The 14846-nt window shown below is 41.5% G+C and overlaps 1 protein-coding gene across 2 annotated transcripts; it reads left to right on the top strand.

Annotated features, from left to right (window-relative positions):
• The first annotated feature begins 203 nt into the window (after nt 1–203).
• tdrkh (tudor and KH domain containing) lies at nt 204–14260 on the top strand. 2 transcript variants are annotated; one of them, XM_061028196.1, is made up of 15 exons: nt 1389–1444; nt 1573–1714; nt 3930–4093; nt 4222–4313; nt 5599–5800; nt 6139–6278; nt 6360–6678; nt 7517–7683; nt 7970–8145; nt 9007–9071; nt 9163–9314; nt 9413–9523; nt 11116–11170; nt 12405–12486; nt 13985–14260. In XM_061028196.1, the coding sequence occupies exons 2-14, from the start codon at nt 1650–1652 to the stop codon at nt 12458–12460; spliced, it is 1764 nt and encodes a 587-aa protein (XP_060884179.1). In that variant the 5' UTR covers nt 1389–1444; nt 1573–1649; the 3' UTR covers nt 12461–12486; nt 13985–14260. The 2 variants fall into 2 exon arrangements, with proteins under 2 accessions (XP_060884180.1, XP_060884179.1); XM_061028197.1 differs by lacking the exons at nt 1389–1444; nt 1573–1714 and adding an exon at nt 204–267.
• The last annotated feature ends 586 nt before the right edge of the window (nt 14261–14846 follow it).

The raw sequence follows: 14846 nt of genomic DNA on the forward strand, positions 1-14846 counted from the left end.
CAGTTTCCGGTTGACCCTTCAAAGTAAACTATTTTATGTGACTTTTGTTCAAATATTGTGGTTCATTCATTTTAAAATGCACGTTTACGGTAGTAATTTGTTTATTTCTCATAACTAAACTGCTGTTTCTTACTATTATGAGTAATTTATACAGATTTTTGATTTTAACAGCGAATGAAAAAGTAACTTCCGGTATATTTTAGCGATACTCAAGGTAACTTGACAGTTGTTGCAGTCAGGGTCGATTCGAAAGAGGGCGAGGGGTCTGTAAGTGTCACACATGAACATGTCTTGACATGTTCATTTATAATTATTTCATACTTTGAAAATGTTAAAATTCAGGATGTACTGTGTATATGCGCGTGTTTAAGACCTTTAGTTTTCTGCTACGGTTTGACTTGCCTGCATGTGTCAGCCAGCAGCTAGCTTATGTTAGCTTTGCTAGCCCAGGGGGAGAAAGTGTGTTTGCGGTCGTTTTGACAACTCGTCGGAAAAAATGTAAAAATCAATACTGGCCATTTGAAGGGCACACTGTTTAAACTGGCTTTTTTCCCTAAGATAATTGTTGTACTTTAGGATGCCGTAGAGTGTAGGGGAAAGCCAAGGTTATTAAACCAGACATTTTTTTTTTGTATTTTCTTTGGTGTCGTGACGCGACCCTGCGCCAAACTCCATTTGAAAATCTCCACATTTAAGAGTAATGTGCTCATACTCTAATATAACTTTTTGCTGTGATTTGACTGACCACATTTTGGGTGTAAATAGGTAATCTCTTCTATTCGGTGTGGATATATCCACTGTCAAGCGATTTGTATTGTCTATAAATAAACTTGACATTACCAATGAAGTCTTTGGTTTGGGTGTTGATATGTGCCCTCAAAAACAATAAGTACCACAATTTGTAATGAGGATAATTAATTTGTAACACTGGCGATTCTAGTGTCTATTTGGGCCCTACAACCTGCATTTCTCACCATTATGTCTGCCAGTGTCCTGCTTACTCCTCTTCCTCTTTTTCCTGTTTCTGTTTTCTCTCCTATAGATGGATAATTCCTTTAAATTTTTTTGGTTGACTTTCATTGAAAATCTTTGGTTTTCACACCAATAATGCATGCAAGGAGAGTGAATACTGTCAAATGGGGCCCCTAAGGGAGGTTTCCTACTGTCATTGCAAAATTTGCATATTTTGTGTCGTTGCTGTGGTTAAAAGTTTGTGAGCCCTCAGGGGCCCCCTACTGGTCTGGGGCCCCAAGCAGTTGCCTGCCTTGCCTGTTTACAAGCAGCGCCTCTGATCAGTAACTACCAAACTAAACGCAGTTTCCAGCTACTTTCCAATTTTGTCAAATTAAATTAAAGTGATCTGTTTCTTGTTTTAATGTAGGTGTGTTTTGCACAATTTTGTTTTGCATATTCCTGCAACAGTAAAAACAAACTACATAAGCAAGTAAGTCCGACATAATCTATCTCATGCATTCTCCTCACAATTTGACATGAAAATGCAATGTGACTGAGTTGCTCCCATGTAGTGACTTGAAATGCTGAACTTTCCTCCCCCTCTACCTGTCTTGTCAGTAGTTTGAACTTGGATGTAAACAAAAACAGTGCGGGATCGGTGAAGATTTGTGTCTTATTTTCACGATTCCTCCGAGATGGACGTTGGAGTGTCCAAGTCCCATGTGTTTCTCAACTACAGCACCAGAGCCCTCTTCTCCCAGTGAGATGCGCATCTGCATGGTGGTGCTGCGTGCTCCTCGGGGTCCTGCCTGGTCCCAAATACTCTTCACTGTTGGCTTACCTCCAGTGCATTCATTCTGTTTGTGTGTGAGCTGTTGTTTTGGCAGTGTGACCTCAAACGCCTCAGAAAGAATTGGATGAGAGTGTTCAGTGACAAAAGGAAAGTCTGGAGGTCGCCCAACTACAGTAAATGGTATTCAATGTGTGCAACAGCAGCGTTCAGTGCATTAGGTGCTGCAGTCAGGGTCGGTGCTGCTGCAGTTTGGCTTGGTGCATTCATAAGAAGTGCAGTGCTATGTGTGAGTGTGTGTGTACTACACTAAATGTTTCATCATTTAGGGAGCTATTTTCTTTGAATGCGACTGCTTTTGCACGTTTTTGCAGACTCATGTTTTGCCAAGTGATGTAGTCTGACATAATGAAAGGCTACATTGGGATGATCTTGCACAGTGTTTTTCAAAATGGGATCTCCAAACCTCAGGTGGTCCTTTGAGGGGATTACAAACACAAAACAAAACATTTGTGATATTTTTAAACCTGGTGTTGCAGGACTATTACACAAATGAATGGTAAGAAATGAATAACAAGCACCTTCTTTTTTCTGTCCCTGGGAGAAATAATCAGTTGGATTTCTACATTAGAAATAATCTAATTTATCTGTAAGGTGGATAATGAAAGTGAAATGTTTGAGAACAAATGATCCGCTGTTTTGAATCCAGGCTGGCTTATGCTTTGAGTTCTTTGCTGCATGACTTCAGCTGCCCAACGGGAACAACACAGCACTGAGGATACTACCTGACATTAGCTAGCCCTATAATACTTATTCATGTTTTGTTGTGATTACATTTCATACACGAGAAGACTTTACTGCCTTCTGAGGTATTCTTGAACTTGGGCCACATTTTAACTCGTGTTTTGGTGTAAATAACTAGTTACAAAAAAGTTTTGGAATTGCTCCAGTAGATAGCTTCAGCTTAGAGCTTTGAGATGCCAACAAAAGCCAAACAATCCCCATTAGAGAATAGAGACCATATTAAAATAATTTTTACACCAGAAGTAATATGTTTACAGCCTGGTTCTGAAAATGAAATGTGGTATCAATAACTCCTGCCTTTATTGGTAAATACTGTACTATAAATCATTCTTTTTTTTTATAAAGCCTAAGAATTGTTCACAAATGTGCATAATCAGTGGCGAGGATGAGTTGACTGACAGGTAGACACATTTTAGCTTCAGCTACCTTCTCTGGTCCAAACAAATCCAGAGCATTCAGGAGCAGAATCTAAAGTTAGAAGGAGGACATACTGGCTGCTGCATTGTTGTCAGAGAAGCCAGTACTTCAACATAGCATGTTTCCTTAATGTCTGATCATGTAGTAAGGTCACTTTAACATTTTATTCGGAAGATATCTTACAGATTGATCCTTTAATTTTACCTCACAGAATATGGCAGTGTGGTCACAAAGAAAAACTAGCTTAATGAGGCTGCGGTATACAAGCTCCTCCTGTGTTCTGTAAGGTAAAATGACTGTTTTTGTCAATGATGCCTAGTGGCCTGAAGAAAGCAATGTAACTGCTTTTTTTTGTTAAGTAAAATCATAATATCTGTAACTGACTGTTAAAGATCCTTAACCTAAGCTGTGGCTCTGTTGGTAGAGTCGGCCGTCTCTCAATCGGAAGGATTGGGGTTCGATCCCCAGCTCCTGCAGCCACATGTCCGATGTGTCCTTGAGCAAGACACTAAACCCCAAGTTGCTCCCGCTGCTCAGCAGTGTATGAATGGGATTAGAATACTGATGGTCTCTTTACACAGCAGCCTCTACCATCAGTGTGTGAATGTGTAGGTGTGACATGCGGTGTAAAAACGCTTTGAGTCGTCAGAAGACTAGAAAAGAAATATACACGCTCAAGTCCATTTACCATTTACTTTCTGTCAGACACTTCTGAGCCCATCAGTGGAAAAATAACTGTGTGGTTGCATTAGCCTGCAGGGATCATGTTTCCTGACTGCTGACTTAAGCAACATACTGAAGCTATTCCACAACATCTTGTAGCTAGTAGTTATTTAGACCCCAGAATCTGTAAAAATGAAGCCCAGGTTTGAGGTTCCAGAGATACCCTTCATGTTTCTGGACGTTTGGAAACACATACTTAATATTACCAGTGGAAGGTGACCTGTGTCATGTTTGTGTTTAGGTGGAGTCTCCCACTGGGTGCACAGCGTGTCATGGACGCAGTTAGGGTGGGTCACATGAGCAGCCTGAGCTCGGGTAAGATGGTGGCTCTGGCTGCGGGGCTCTCTGTCGGAGCCACAGTGGGCTACATCGTCTACCGCCATGTAAACAGCAGCAGCTGCCACAGTGAGAATCTACTGATGAAAACTAAAATGACATTTATTCAAGAACACATCACAAATTGAAGGAGTGTCTCTTTACTGTCATGACTTTTTCTGTGTGGCTGAGTGTTGTTTCTGTTGTTTCATGAACAGGTGAGGGGCCCGACACCGAGGTATCCAAGATGACACTTCCAGTAGAAGTTTATCGGAACATTTCCAGATACCAAGCAAAGTTTTTGGAGATGGTGAGTAGTTCAGAACCAGAAAAAACGTTTTACAGCTCAGTCATTTTTGAATGACATCTGAAATATGTACAGGGGTGAAAACTTGTCACCTTTCGGCAAAATTTGCCGTTTAGGATCCCAAATAGGTCATTTGTGTGATTAATTTAGATCTGCAATAAAAATATGTGGAGGAAGGGGGGGTTATATTATCCACAACACAAACTACAAGACAGTACAACCCTTGTATTAACGGTATAAAAACTATAACCACGACAAAAGTTATTTTTAAGAAGACACGCTATAATCATATTGTATGACGTCACTAGCAGACGCAGGACCCTGAGTCGATCTGAACACCCGAGCACATCTGGTACCTACACCGGCCGTGATTGCGCAATATTGCTGCGCCGACTGCAAGAAGCATGAAACCTGATTCAATGAGTCACAATGTGCAGCACATGGCTAATTTACATAACGTCATTTCTCCGTGAAAGGACTGCTAGCAAGCCAGCCTTTCTGTTAAACCTGCTGTCTGATCATGTTTACCGTTTGGTAGCCATAGGTAAAGTTTAATGTTGAGAGAAATGCATGCTAGCTTGAAGGTAACTTCATACAGCTTTCTGGTTCATTATTATTTCAGGCAACATTAAAGTGACAGCAAATGTGTCAGTGTCAACAAATGAAATAACACACATCCCTGATGAGTTTGCACCCCTGTATGTTTAAAAGTATTTACCCAAATAGACATTTAACCCTTTGTTTATCCCTGTGTCTTTAAGGCTTTTAAATAATGGCAAAAAAGAGAGGATAGGCACTGGACTTTTATTTGTCTTTGCATTTTTACATGGCATTTTAAGAACCTGATGTTTTTCATATTCTTTGTTTTTTCTGGATATTATTGTTTTTTTTAAAAGATTTATTCTTGGGCTTTTTCTACCTTTATTTGAGAGGTAGGACAACGGACAGTCTGAAATGAGGGAGGGAGAGAGAGAGAGTGAGTGGGGAATGACATACAGGAAAGGTGCATAGGTCGGACCCGACCCGAGACGCCCTCCTGGAGGACCATAGCCTCCATATATGGGGTGCGCTCACCACCCACTGCACCATTAGAGCCCCTTCTGGACATTATTTTATAACGTTCATAGTTTTAAATTGAATGTGAATGGTGTTGATTGTTGTCTTTTTAATGGCTGCAGCATGGATGAAGAGCCCAGGACAAATTTCTCAAATCAAGCAGCTCTGTGTGTTTGACTTCTTATTGAGTTTGTTTTACTCTCTGCTCTCCTGCTTTCTGTCTTCTCCTCAGGTGACCCATAAGTCCGGAGCTCATGTGAGGGTTCTGTCAGACTCAGGGGAGACGGGATGTAAGACAGCTGTGTGCTTCATGCTGCAGGGCTCCAAAGAACAGGTCCTGCTGGCCCGCTGTGTCCTGGAGAACCTGGTCACTGAATGTGAACCAGTGACCGAGACTGTTGAGGTTCCTCAGACAGCCTTTGGACGCATCATAGGTAACTTAAATGAGGGTGCAAATCGATTTCATCGTATTGAGATGCCTCAGTATCTTTTTTTTTTCTGCCAACATTATTGAGCCACATAGATTGATTGAATTCTGAAGTATTTGATTGATCATTTTTCAGTAATATTTTGAGGAAAACAGGTTAAAAAGAAAATCTGATTTCAGCTTCTTAAATGAGAATATTTTCTATTATCTGCCCTCCTCTATGACAGAAAACTGTTTTGGGTTATGGACAAACAAGACATTTAAGTGTTGACATCTGGACAAAATGATCCACCTTTCTTGACAGTCTCATGTTGTGTGTGCTACTGTGTGTGTTTTGTGATGCAGGCCGCGGAGGAGAGAGTTTGAAACTGATCACCAGGACCACGGGGGTTAAGATGACTTGTTCCAAAGAGAAGACACACGGCCCGTTGGCAAAGGGCCACATGACGATCACGGGGACCAGACAGGAACTGAAACAGGCCAAAGTGAGTACATTTCACTTCTATGGATTGAACATGTTCAGCCCAGAAAACAATCTATAACTCCTACTTTGTGATTTGGTGCAGGAGATGATTCTAGAAAAGGTCAAAGAGGACATGATTGTGAGGTTGAAGATCTCACAATCATCTGCCCAGCGAAAGAAACGTGGCCAAACTGCTGTGAACCAGAAACCAGAGGCTCCAGAGACTGAAGCACCTGTGAGCTTGAACAACAACGGCCCCTACTCGCAAACAGAGAAAAATGGACTCTTTCATGCGAATGGGACCGCCCGAGATCGAGAAGAGATTCTTGAAAAGATGGAGGAGCTGCAGATCACAGACACAGCGACTGAGCAGGAGGAGAGTGTGTCCATAGAGTCTCCCTCTGAAGTTTCCAAGTTTGAGAGTAAGAATCAAAACATCCACACAGCAACACAGCAACACTCAAATTACAATCTGCACTTAAATGGGTCGTATTTTAAGCCCTTTTTACACATGCACAAAACTCCTCAAAATGTCCCAAAATGTCCCGGAGTTAGCTGCATGCGTGAACACAAACAGACCATTTTTTCACAGCGACATCACACAGATTTTCTTGCCAGCCCCTAGTAACATTTCTGCAAGACGTCAGGGTGAACCGATGTGTGAAAGAAGCATGATTTCAGAAAAATTTACTGTACTCTGAATGAGAAGGGGGGGGTGATGTTTATAACCTTTGGTTCGATCTTCGTGCATGCAGTGAAATTGCTTGATACCATTTTCTGCTTGCCAGAATGTCCTTTTGAAAAAAAATCAATACATATTTTGGGGCTTGTTATGCCTTTTATTGATGAGACAGGACAGTGGTTAGAGTCAGAAAATGGGCAGAGACAGTGGAGAATAACTTGCGGGAAAGGAGCCACAGGTTAGATTCGAACACCGCTTTTAAGGACTTCAGTACTCTGTACATGGGGTGCGCACACTCACCATTAGGCCACCGATGCCATCTCAAGAATACTGGTTTTAATTCATTCGGATATATTGTGAACTTGTCCAATTACACGAAGCATTGATTTAAAGGCTAAAAACTGTCATAGCGTCTATGTTACTATGTCTTTGCATCCTTTTTACTTCTTGCCTTGCATCCTAAGAGCACCCCAACACCCTCATCTGTCAGGGAAAACTTCACACAGTACGGAATGAATGTGTGCAAAGGGCTCTACATGACAAACATTGTGACGTTTATCCCTGTGTGTGTTGTTCAGTTCCCAGTCCGGACCTGAGCTTCCAGCCAGATGAACACCTTGAGGTTTATGTTTCTGCTTATGAGAACCCGAACCACTTCTGGATTCAGATTCTCGGGGTTCGCTCCCTGCAGCTGGACAAACTGATCAAGGAAATGAACCGCTTCTACAGCAGCGGAAACCACACCGTAAGCTTCACATTACATGATATTCCATCGACTCGGGCAAATCAATTTCTGTTAAGTGCCAAGTCACACAGAGTTTTGCTTTAACGAAATGCTCGGGTCTAGTCTGTACTTGTTGTTCTATTATTTAAAGAGAACCAACATTGATATACGATGAGCAATCACCTAGCAACATTTGGATACAATGGAAGGAAAGTTTGAAAGCTTCAGTCAAATTTGAGACAAAAGCTCACTTGGACTGTACCAAGTGACCTCCTGGGTGTAACTGTCCCTGTGTTTTGTTGTCCAGGAGCAGAGGGTGGAGACTGTTGTTGTCGGGGACATTGTGGCGGCTCCTTACAGAGATCATGTCACATGGAACAGGGCGAGGGTGCTGGGAGTACTCAGCTCTGGCCTTGTGGACCTTTACTATGTTGACTTTGGGGACAATGGGGAGCTGCCCAGAGAGAGCCTCTGCAGGATGAGGTGAGAGAGAAAATTTCCTACACGCCAGTAGAAAGAACTGCTGGCCTTCATTTGATTTGTGCTTTGGTTGGCTCTGCGCCTCAGAATTATACTGTTTCTAAGTAAAGTATGTTAGTTTAAATCAAAAGGTTTACTGAAATCCTCTGCCTTTTATAATCAGCCTTTGATTATAAAGTTAACAAACTGTAACCTCTCATTAAGGCTGGGTGATCAAATCTGTCTAGAGGATTACAATGACATTTCTGTCGTGAATAATGATGAACTTTTGACATTTTCTCTCAAGCAGTCCTCTGCTTGCATGTGAAGTACACAACAGCATTCTGGGAAATATTTGACAAAAAATAGTAACACACCCCTCAACGAAACGTCCTGTTTCCTGTCCTTTTAAATTCATAATTCACTTGTCCTCAGACAGTAACACTTCAGCGATGATTCCAGTCTTCCTGACTACACCTGGCTAGCTCGCCAGTGCTTTCTGCATCTGCTTCCCTCTTAAGAACACCGACTCTTAAAAGGGCATTGACATCCTCCGATACCAGAGAATTTTTGATTGCTGTCTGATTGCAAAGATAACATGAACAAATACTGCAAAAATGCATCTGCAAAAGTTTCCTACCCTAGCCTGAACTAATTGTAGAAGATCATTCTCAGGCCCATGTACTCCTCTGAATCCCCTCTTGTCAGAAATAACATATGTGTTTATTCAGAGTCGAGGGAGCTTGTTCAGAAACTACTGTAGGCCTTTTGATCGGCTGTACTGCAGCATGTGTACTGTGCATATCATTGCATCTTTGTTGCATCAATTAGAGATGGTCCTGCTAAGTTGTTAACAGCTTTGCTTTTGCTGCATTAACATTTCAGGAGTGACTTCCTCAGCTTGCCTTTCCAAGCTATTGAGTGCAACTTAGCAGGAGTGAGACCAGAAGGTAAACCCCTCATTTTAATAAACATATCACGTGGAATAAGATGCATAATATTGGAATGGGAATTGATTTATTATTCTGTTTTTTTCCTCAGCTGAGGTGTGGACTGAGGAAGCTTTGGATGACTTTGATCAGCTGACATACTGTGCCTCCTGGAGACCCCTGCAGGCCAAACTGTGCAGCTACTCCCACTCTGACATCTCGTCATGGCCCAGCGTCAAGCTCTATGACAGCAGTGAGGGCAAGGTCTGCTAAATTTTTATTTATTTTCTTATCGGTTTTGTTTGTTTCTTCTGCTGCCTGCTGTTTCCTTGCACACGTAGTGAAACACTCGTCTGTCTCAGACTGTAGATATCGGTGAGGAGCTCATACGGCGGGGCCATGCCGTCAGCTTCCAGGAAGTGGTGAATGGGAGGACTGAGGGTGAAAACCTCGGCTGTCTGCAGAGGATGTTGGTGAGTCACTGAACACACTGAATATTTGATTGGCCTTGTTAACACTGCAGACACAAAAATGTTTCATGTAAAACTTTTGACTCGATTTAAATATGCTGTTTTAAATTCCCTTTTAACAACATTTAATTCATGTAAAATAAGAGTCTCTCAAAGGTTTCTTATATATCCAGTGAATTCCAACATAAGTCATTCAACAGAAATTATAGGTTAACAAGTTTTACATTAATTTACCTCTCAGGTGAAGTAAAATCCCCAAACAGTCTGCTTCTAGACTGCTTCCATTCTTTTTCTGATTTCACATTTATTCTTTCACCTTTTTTGTTTGGTATTCTATTGTGTATATACAGACAGTTGATTCATTTTCTATTATTTAAGCATCTTGTATCTTTTTTTAAAATGTGCCACTTGCCACACAAGTAGAGCTGAGGATGACAGGAATGTCTGAAGTTAGGTTGGTGTTTTCTCACAAACTAAAATATTGAACAAAACGATGAAAATTAAGGATTAAACAACGGCCCAGATATGAGAGCAGTTATCAGGTCAAACCAACAGGTGTTGCAGCGATGGAAGCGGGCAAGAGAACTGGTTCAGATAGAAGTGATTGTACCCGACCTAAAAAGCCTCTGTATGTTTCTAATAAACTCCACGAGCAGAAACGAGCTCAAACTAGGATCAATATTGGAGATGCTTTTGAAAAATGGAGAGAGGTTAGAACGCAGAAAGGTTTACAGACCGATGCAGAGCTGGATAAACACTGAAGCTTCAGTGTCCACCACATGGCAACCTGAGTGAGCATCGACTCTAGAGAGGAGGGGGCGGGGGGAGACAGCTCTCTACAATGTTTTGAATTTGGACTGCAGTACCCATTTTGAACACTAGGTGTCAGAGTTACATATAGCTCCTTTAATGTATGAAAAATATATCATGGTAATCTTCCATGAGTAGTTGGGATGCTTCACTAAAGAATACAAGTCAGGAAGATTCATCCTCTTAGGATCATGAATGATTGAATATGTCATACATGTAAATCTTGTAATTTTGAGATATTTTAGTCTGGAAACACACCATGCTGCAATGACTACTACAAATATAATCTGACGAGGTTATTCATTGAGCAGAAAAACAATCCTTACCTGTAGAAAATATGGTTGTTGTAAACCTGTAGTCCAAGCTGCATGCTGAGATAAGGCGGTCGTTGTGCTTTTAGGTCATAAACAACGTGAAATCTAAGTTCCAAGATGTCTGCACAGCACGATAAAACATCTTGATGTTCAACTGCTTTTTTCAACGGATGAGGCTTTGAAACACGAGTTAGAAGGAGTGCAGGGAAATCGGAGGTTGATGACTTTATTAGAAAGTGTGTTTCCTCTTTTTTTTTTTTTTTAACACCTGAGAAAAAGATTAAACTTCAGTTTAACTTTAACTAACTTTCATTATGATCCCTGCAGTTAAACTATAGAAACAGAAGATACAGTTCTTTAAATATTTAATCATATTGTTATTACAAATACAATGTGGCTTGCTGGATTTTCTAACAGCATGTCTAAAAATCACAACTTCTAAACACATTTTCATTTCTTGTCTTCCTGTAGGACGACGTTATCGGAGCGTCATCGGAGCTCAGCCTCTCCTGTATCAGCTTATCAGGTGAGAACAGCAAAGCGACAGGAAGGGACTCAGTAAATGCAGATTGGTGTTTTTAACATATGTGTCTGTTCTCCCCTCCTGTTGGGGCGGCTGTGGCTCAGTTGTTAGAGTCGGTTGTCTCTCAACCTGAAGGTCAGGGGTCTGATCTCCAGCTCCTGCAGCCACATGTCCGATGTGTCCTTGGGCAAGTCAGTGGCGTATTAATGTGTATGAATGGGATTAGCTATTTTTGATGGTAACTTTACATCGCAGCTTCTAACATCAGTGTGTGACCTGCAGGGTCAAAAGACTAGAAAAGCGCTATACAAGCTGAAGTCCATTTATCCTCTGGGTGGGGTTGATTGAAGGCGTGAAGAGTGAAGAAGCGTCATCTGTATGTTCTGCATCTTATCTTCATATTGTGCAATCTGACCGCTTCTCATGTAAGTTGACTCACAGCTTTGAACCCAGCAGAAATGATTTACAGTGTACAGTCATCAGCGAAACAAACCTACACCTTCAACCGCACTTGTTCAATCCTCTACGAGTTAATCAGTGATGACACAAGTGGAGGCAGCGCCCTCTTAGAAGCAAGAAGCTATGAAGGAGAAACCGAAAGAAACAAGTTTAAATAAAACCACAGAGAGTTTTTCCTCCTGTCACACTAGAAGCATGGAGGAGGAGCCACAACCTCCACATCGGTCTGCTCCTACACTCCAGTCACTGCAATGAGTACATGGAGGAGATTTAGCACAGAGTAGAAAAAAGGATAACAATGTGATTTGTTTTGAATAAAAGCAGTGCTCCTGCTGACAGTTGCAGCTGCAGCAGTGATAGAATTTCCTGGTGACAGAGAGCAGCATCAGCTGGAAACATGTAAATGATCAATGTCAACACATGATCTCACAGCTGATGTTAATAAACCGAGGAGGGGAGGGCTGTCATTCGCAAAAACAAGAACTTTAAGTGGACTTGCAAATCTGAACATATATTATATATATGCTCAGGTTTAAACATGTAAGAATCTCCCTTTACTTAATTTTCTTTGGGTGATTTCTGCAAGAAGTGAAAGCATTAGAAGGCACGAGTTCCTCTCACAAACATGATCTGGGATTATTATAATCCAGGGTTACTCCTGATTCCTCCCCGGTGGCCGTGGATTACTGGATCTTTGCTGCTGTAAGTGAAATAACAGCTGGATAATGTTTCACTTGTTGATAGAACGATTTTTGTGTTTTTCTTTTGAACCCCTCAGAAGCTGCCTCGATCTCAGGGAGTGTCGATGATGGCGCAGAAGACGAGCTGCTCTGAGACCAAAGACGTAAATAAATATCAAGGTATTGTTTCCTGTCTCTTTAACAGACTGACATTTCTCTTAAATACCGTAAAACTTCTAATGGTAGCCCGGGCTTTTATTTACTTAACTCTATGACCCGTCCTTTATTTGGGACAGGCTTCAAACATAACTTGTGATGGGAAAGATAAAATGGTTAATTTACACCAGAAAGAATATTAACACCGCATTCAATTAGGAAACAATTAACAATAAATTACAAATCAAGAATTAGATTCATCTTTTTAAGACAGTATGCCAACCTGCTGCACGGCTGCTACGAATAGAAGCATCATTCTGTCTAACTTGGAGAGATGTTAAAGTTCATCCTCTAATTTAATTTGACTATTTTGATTGTACATACTTAACTAATCCCTGAGGGGGATTCTGCTGTACACTCTGTTATTGAGAGACATGCTTCTCACACACATAGGCCCGAATCACACACATGCACAAACAGGACCTGTGGACATGCATTAGTGGAGAGATGTCAGAGTGGGACTGCTACACAGGGAGCGCGCCAGAGTTGTTGGGGGTTCAGTGCCTTGCTCAAGGGCACCTTGGCAGTATTCTGAAAGTGCCCTGGCACCTCTCCAGCTACCAGACCAACTTCCATCCATGGGGCGGCTGTGGCTCAGTTGGTAGAGTCAGTCGGAAGGTTGAGGGTTCGATCCCCAGCTCCAGCAGCCACATGTCCAATTTGTCCTTGGGCAAGACACTTAACCTTGAATTCCTCCCGCTGCTTTGTCGGCGGCGTATAAAGCCCTGTGTCCACCTAGCATGTCTTTCTCAGCGCCAGCGAATTTTTTGTGTCCGCCCAATCACATTGTTATCAGCGCCAAGCGTCTTTTTTTTACAAGCGCTCTGTGGTTTTTGTGCGGCCGCTCCGAGCGCTCAAGTTGAAAATCTTTCAACTTTTCAGAAAGGCGCTGTTGACGGATCAGTGTCGGTCATACAGCTGGTGTTGTCAACACACTGTTGTCATAGAGACAGGACAGACGTGCAGCGCTTTTCTTCTCAGCGAACAAATGCTTCATGCAGACACTCCGAGCGTACACCCAGCACTTCTCTGTCCGGAAAAACACTCGGTGGACACGGGGCCTAAGTGTGAGAATGTGATTTATTTCTGATGGTCCCTTTACTCAGCAGCCTCTACCATCAGTGTGTGAATGTGTAGCTGTGACCTGCGGTGTAAAAGTGCTACACAAGCTCAAGTCCATTTACCATATCGGGACTTGAACTGGCGACCCTCTGGTGCCCAACTCAAGTCCCTCCAGACTGAGCTGCTGCCTTTTTTGTGTCTTGCTGTTTTTCCTCCATATTTTTAAATCTACTAACAAATCCACACTGAATGCGTCGTGGTCTCGAATTGACAGCTGAATTTATTTGTGAAAACATGCAGCTACTAAAAGGGAGTGGGCCTTAAATTGGGATGGGCTTTTATCTGAAGTCTTATGGTATATATTTATGAACCTAATGTTTGTGAACCTGTCCTCTTCTAGCACTGACCATCCCACTCCTCGGCATCAGTCCAAATGAGACGAAGGGGGCCTTTTCCTTGTCTGACCCAAAACTCAACCACATAGATCCTCATCGTGAAGCCGCACCGACTTGAAAAGCGGGCGCAAAGCTTCCAGCCATATTCACTTTATTGTTTCGTCAGCACAAAATGAAATGTTACGTTTTGCCTTTTTGCTTTTCAGTTGGACCTCCTGCAGCTTTGTTCATGTGTTTTATTTTGTGTTCAAGAAATGAAGAGAGGAACAAAAAAAACAAAATGCCAGTATTACTTTTATTTTGAAAAGCATTGTGATGTCTATCAGTGGAACCAGGAGGCAGCTGGTGAGCTCAAAAGTTCAAGTTTATTTCTCTACATATATGTATATTAAGATTGCTTATATATTAGGCTACACAAGTTCTATTTTGGAAGAGAAACCATACAGTATTATTGACTGTGTTCAGTATTCAAATGTGGCATCTACTGTGTCTTTAGCGAAGGACAAAAGAAAGTAGTAGTTTGTCTTCAGAGGTGTAACAGACTGCACTATATATAATAAAGGATTTATTTTATGTCACAGGAATCCTCAGTGTCCTTTTTTCAAATGGATAACAGCAATGTTTTAATCACAAAGAAAAAAAACATTATTAACAGCTTCTTTTATTTTTTTTATTAGGTGCAATAGAGTGACAAACTGGTGATATATACATAACAAATGAGGCACAAAAAATCAAACAGACAAGGTCAGGACAACAACTCCAAAATACAGTAAAAAAAAAAAATAAAAAATAAAGACAGCAAAATACTAAGCCATCAATAGACACACATCAAACTACAACCAGCAAATACATTACAAAACTACATGA

Source organism: Labrus mixtus, chromosome 21, assembly GCF_963584025.1.
Source record: "Labrus mixtus chromosome 21, fLabMix1.1, whole genome shotgun sequence".
Taxonomy (NCBI): Eukaryota; Metazoa; Chordata; class Actinopteri; order Labriformes; family Labridae; genus Labrus; species Labrus mixtus.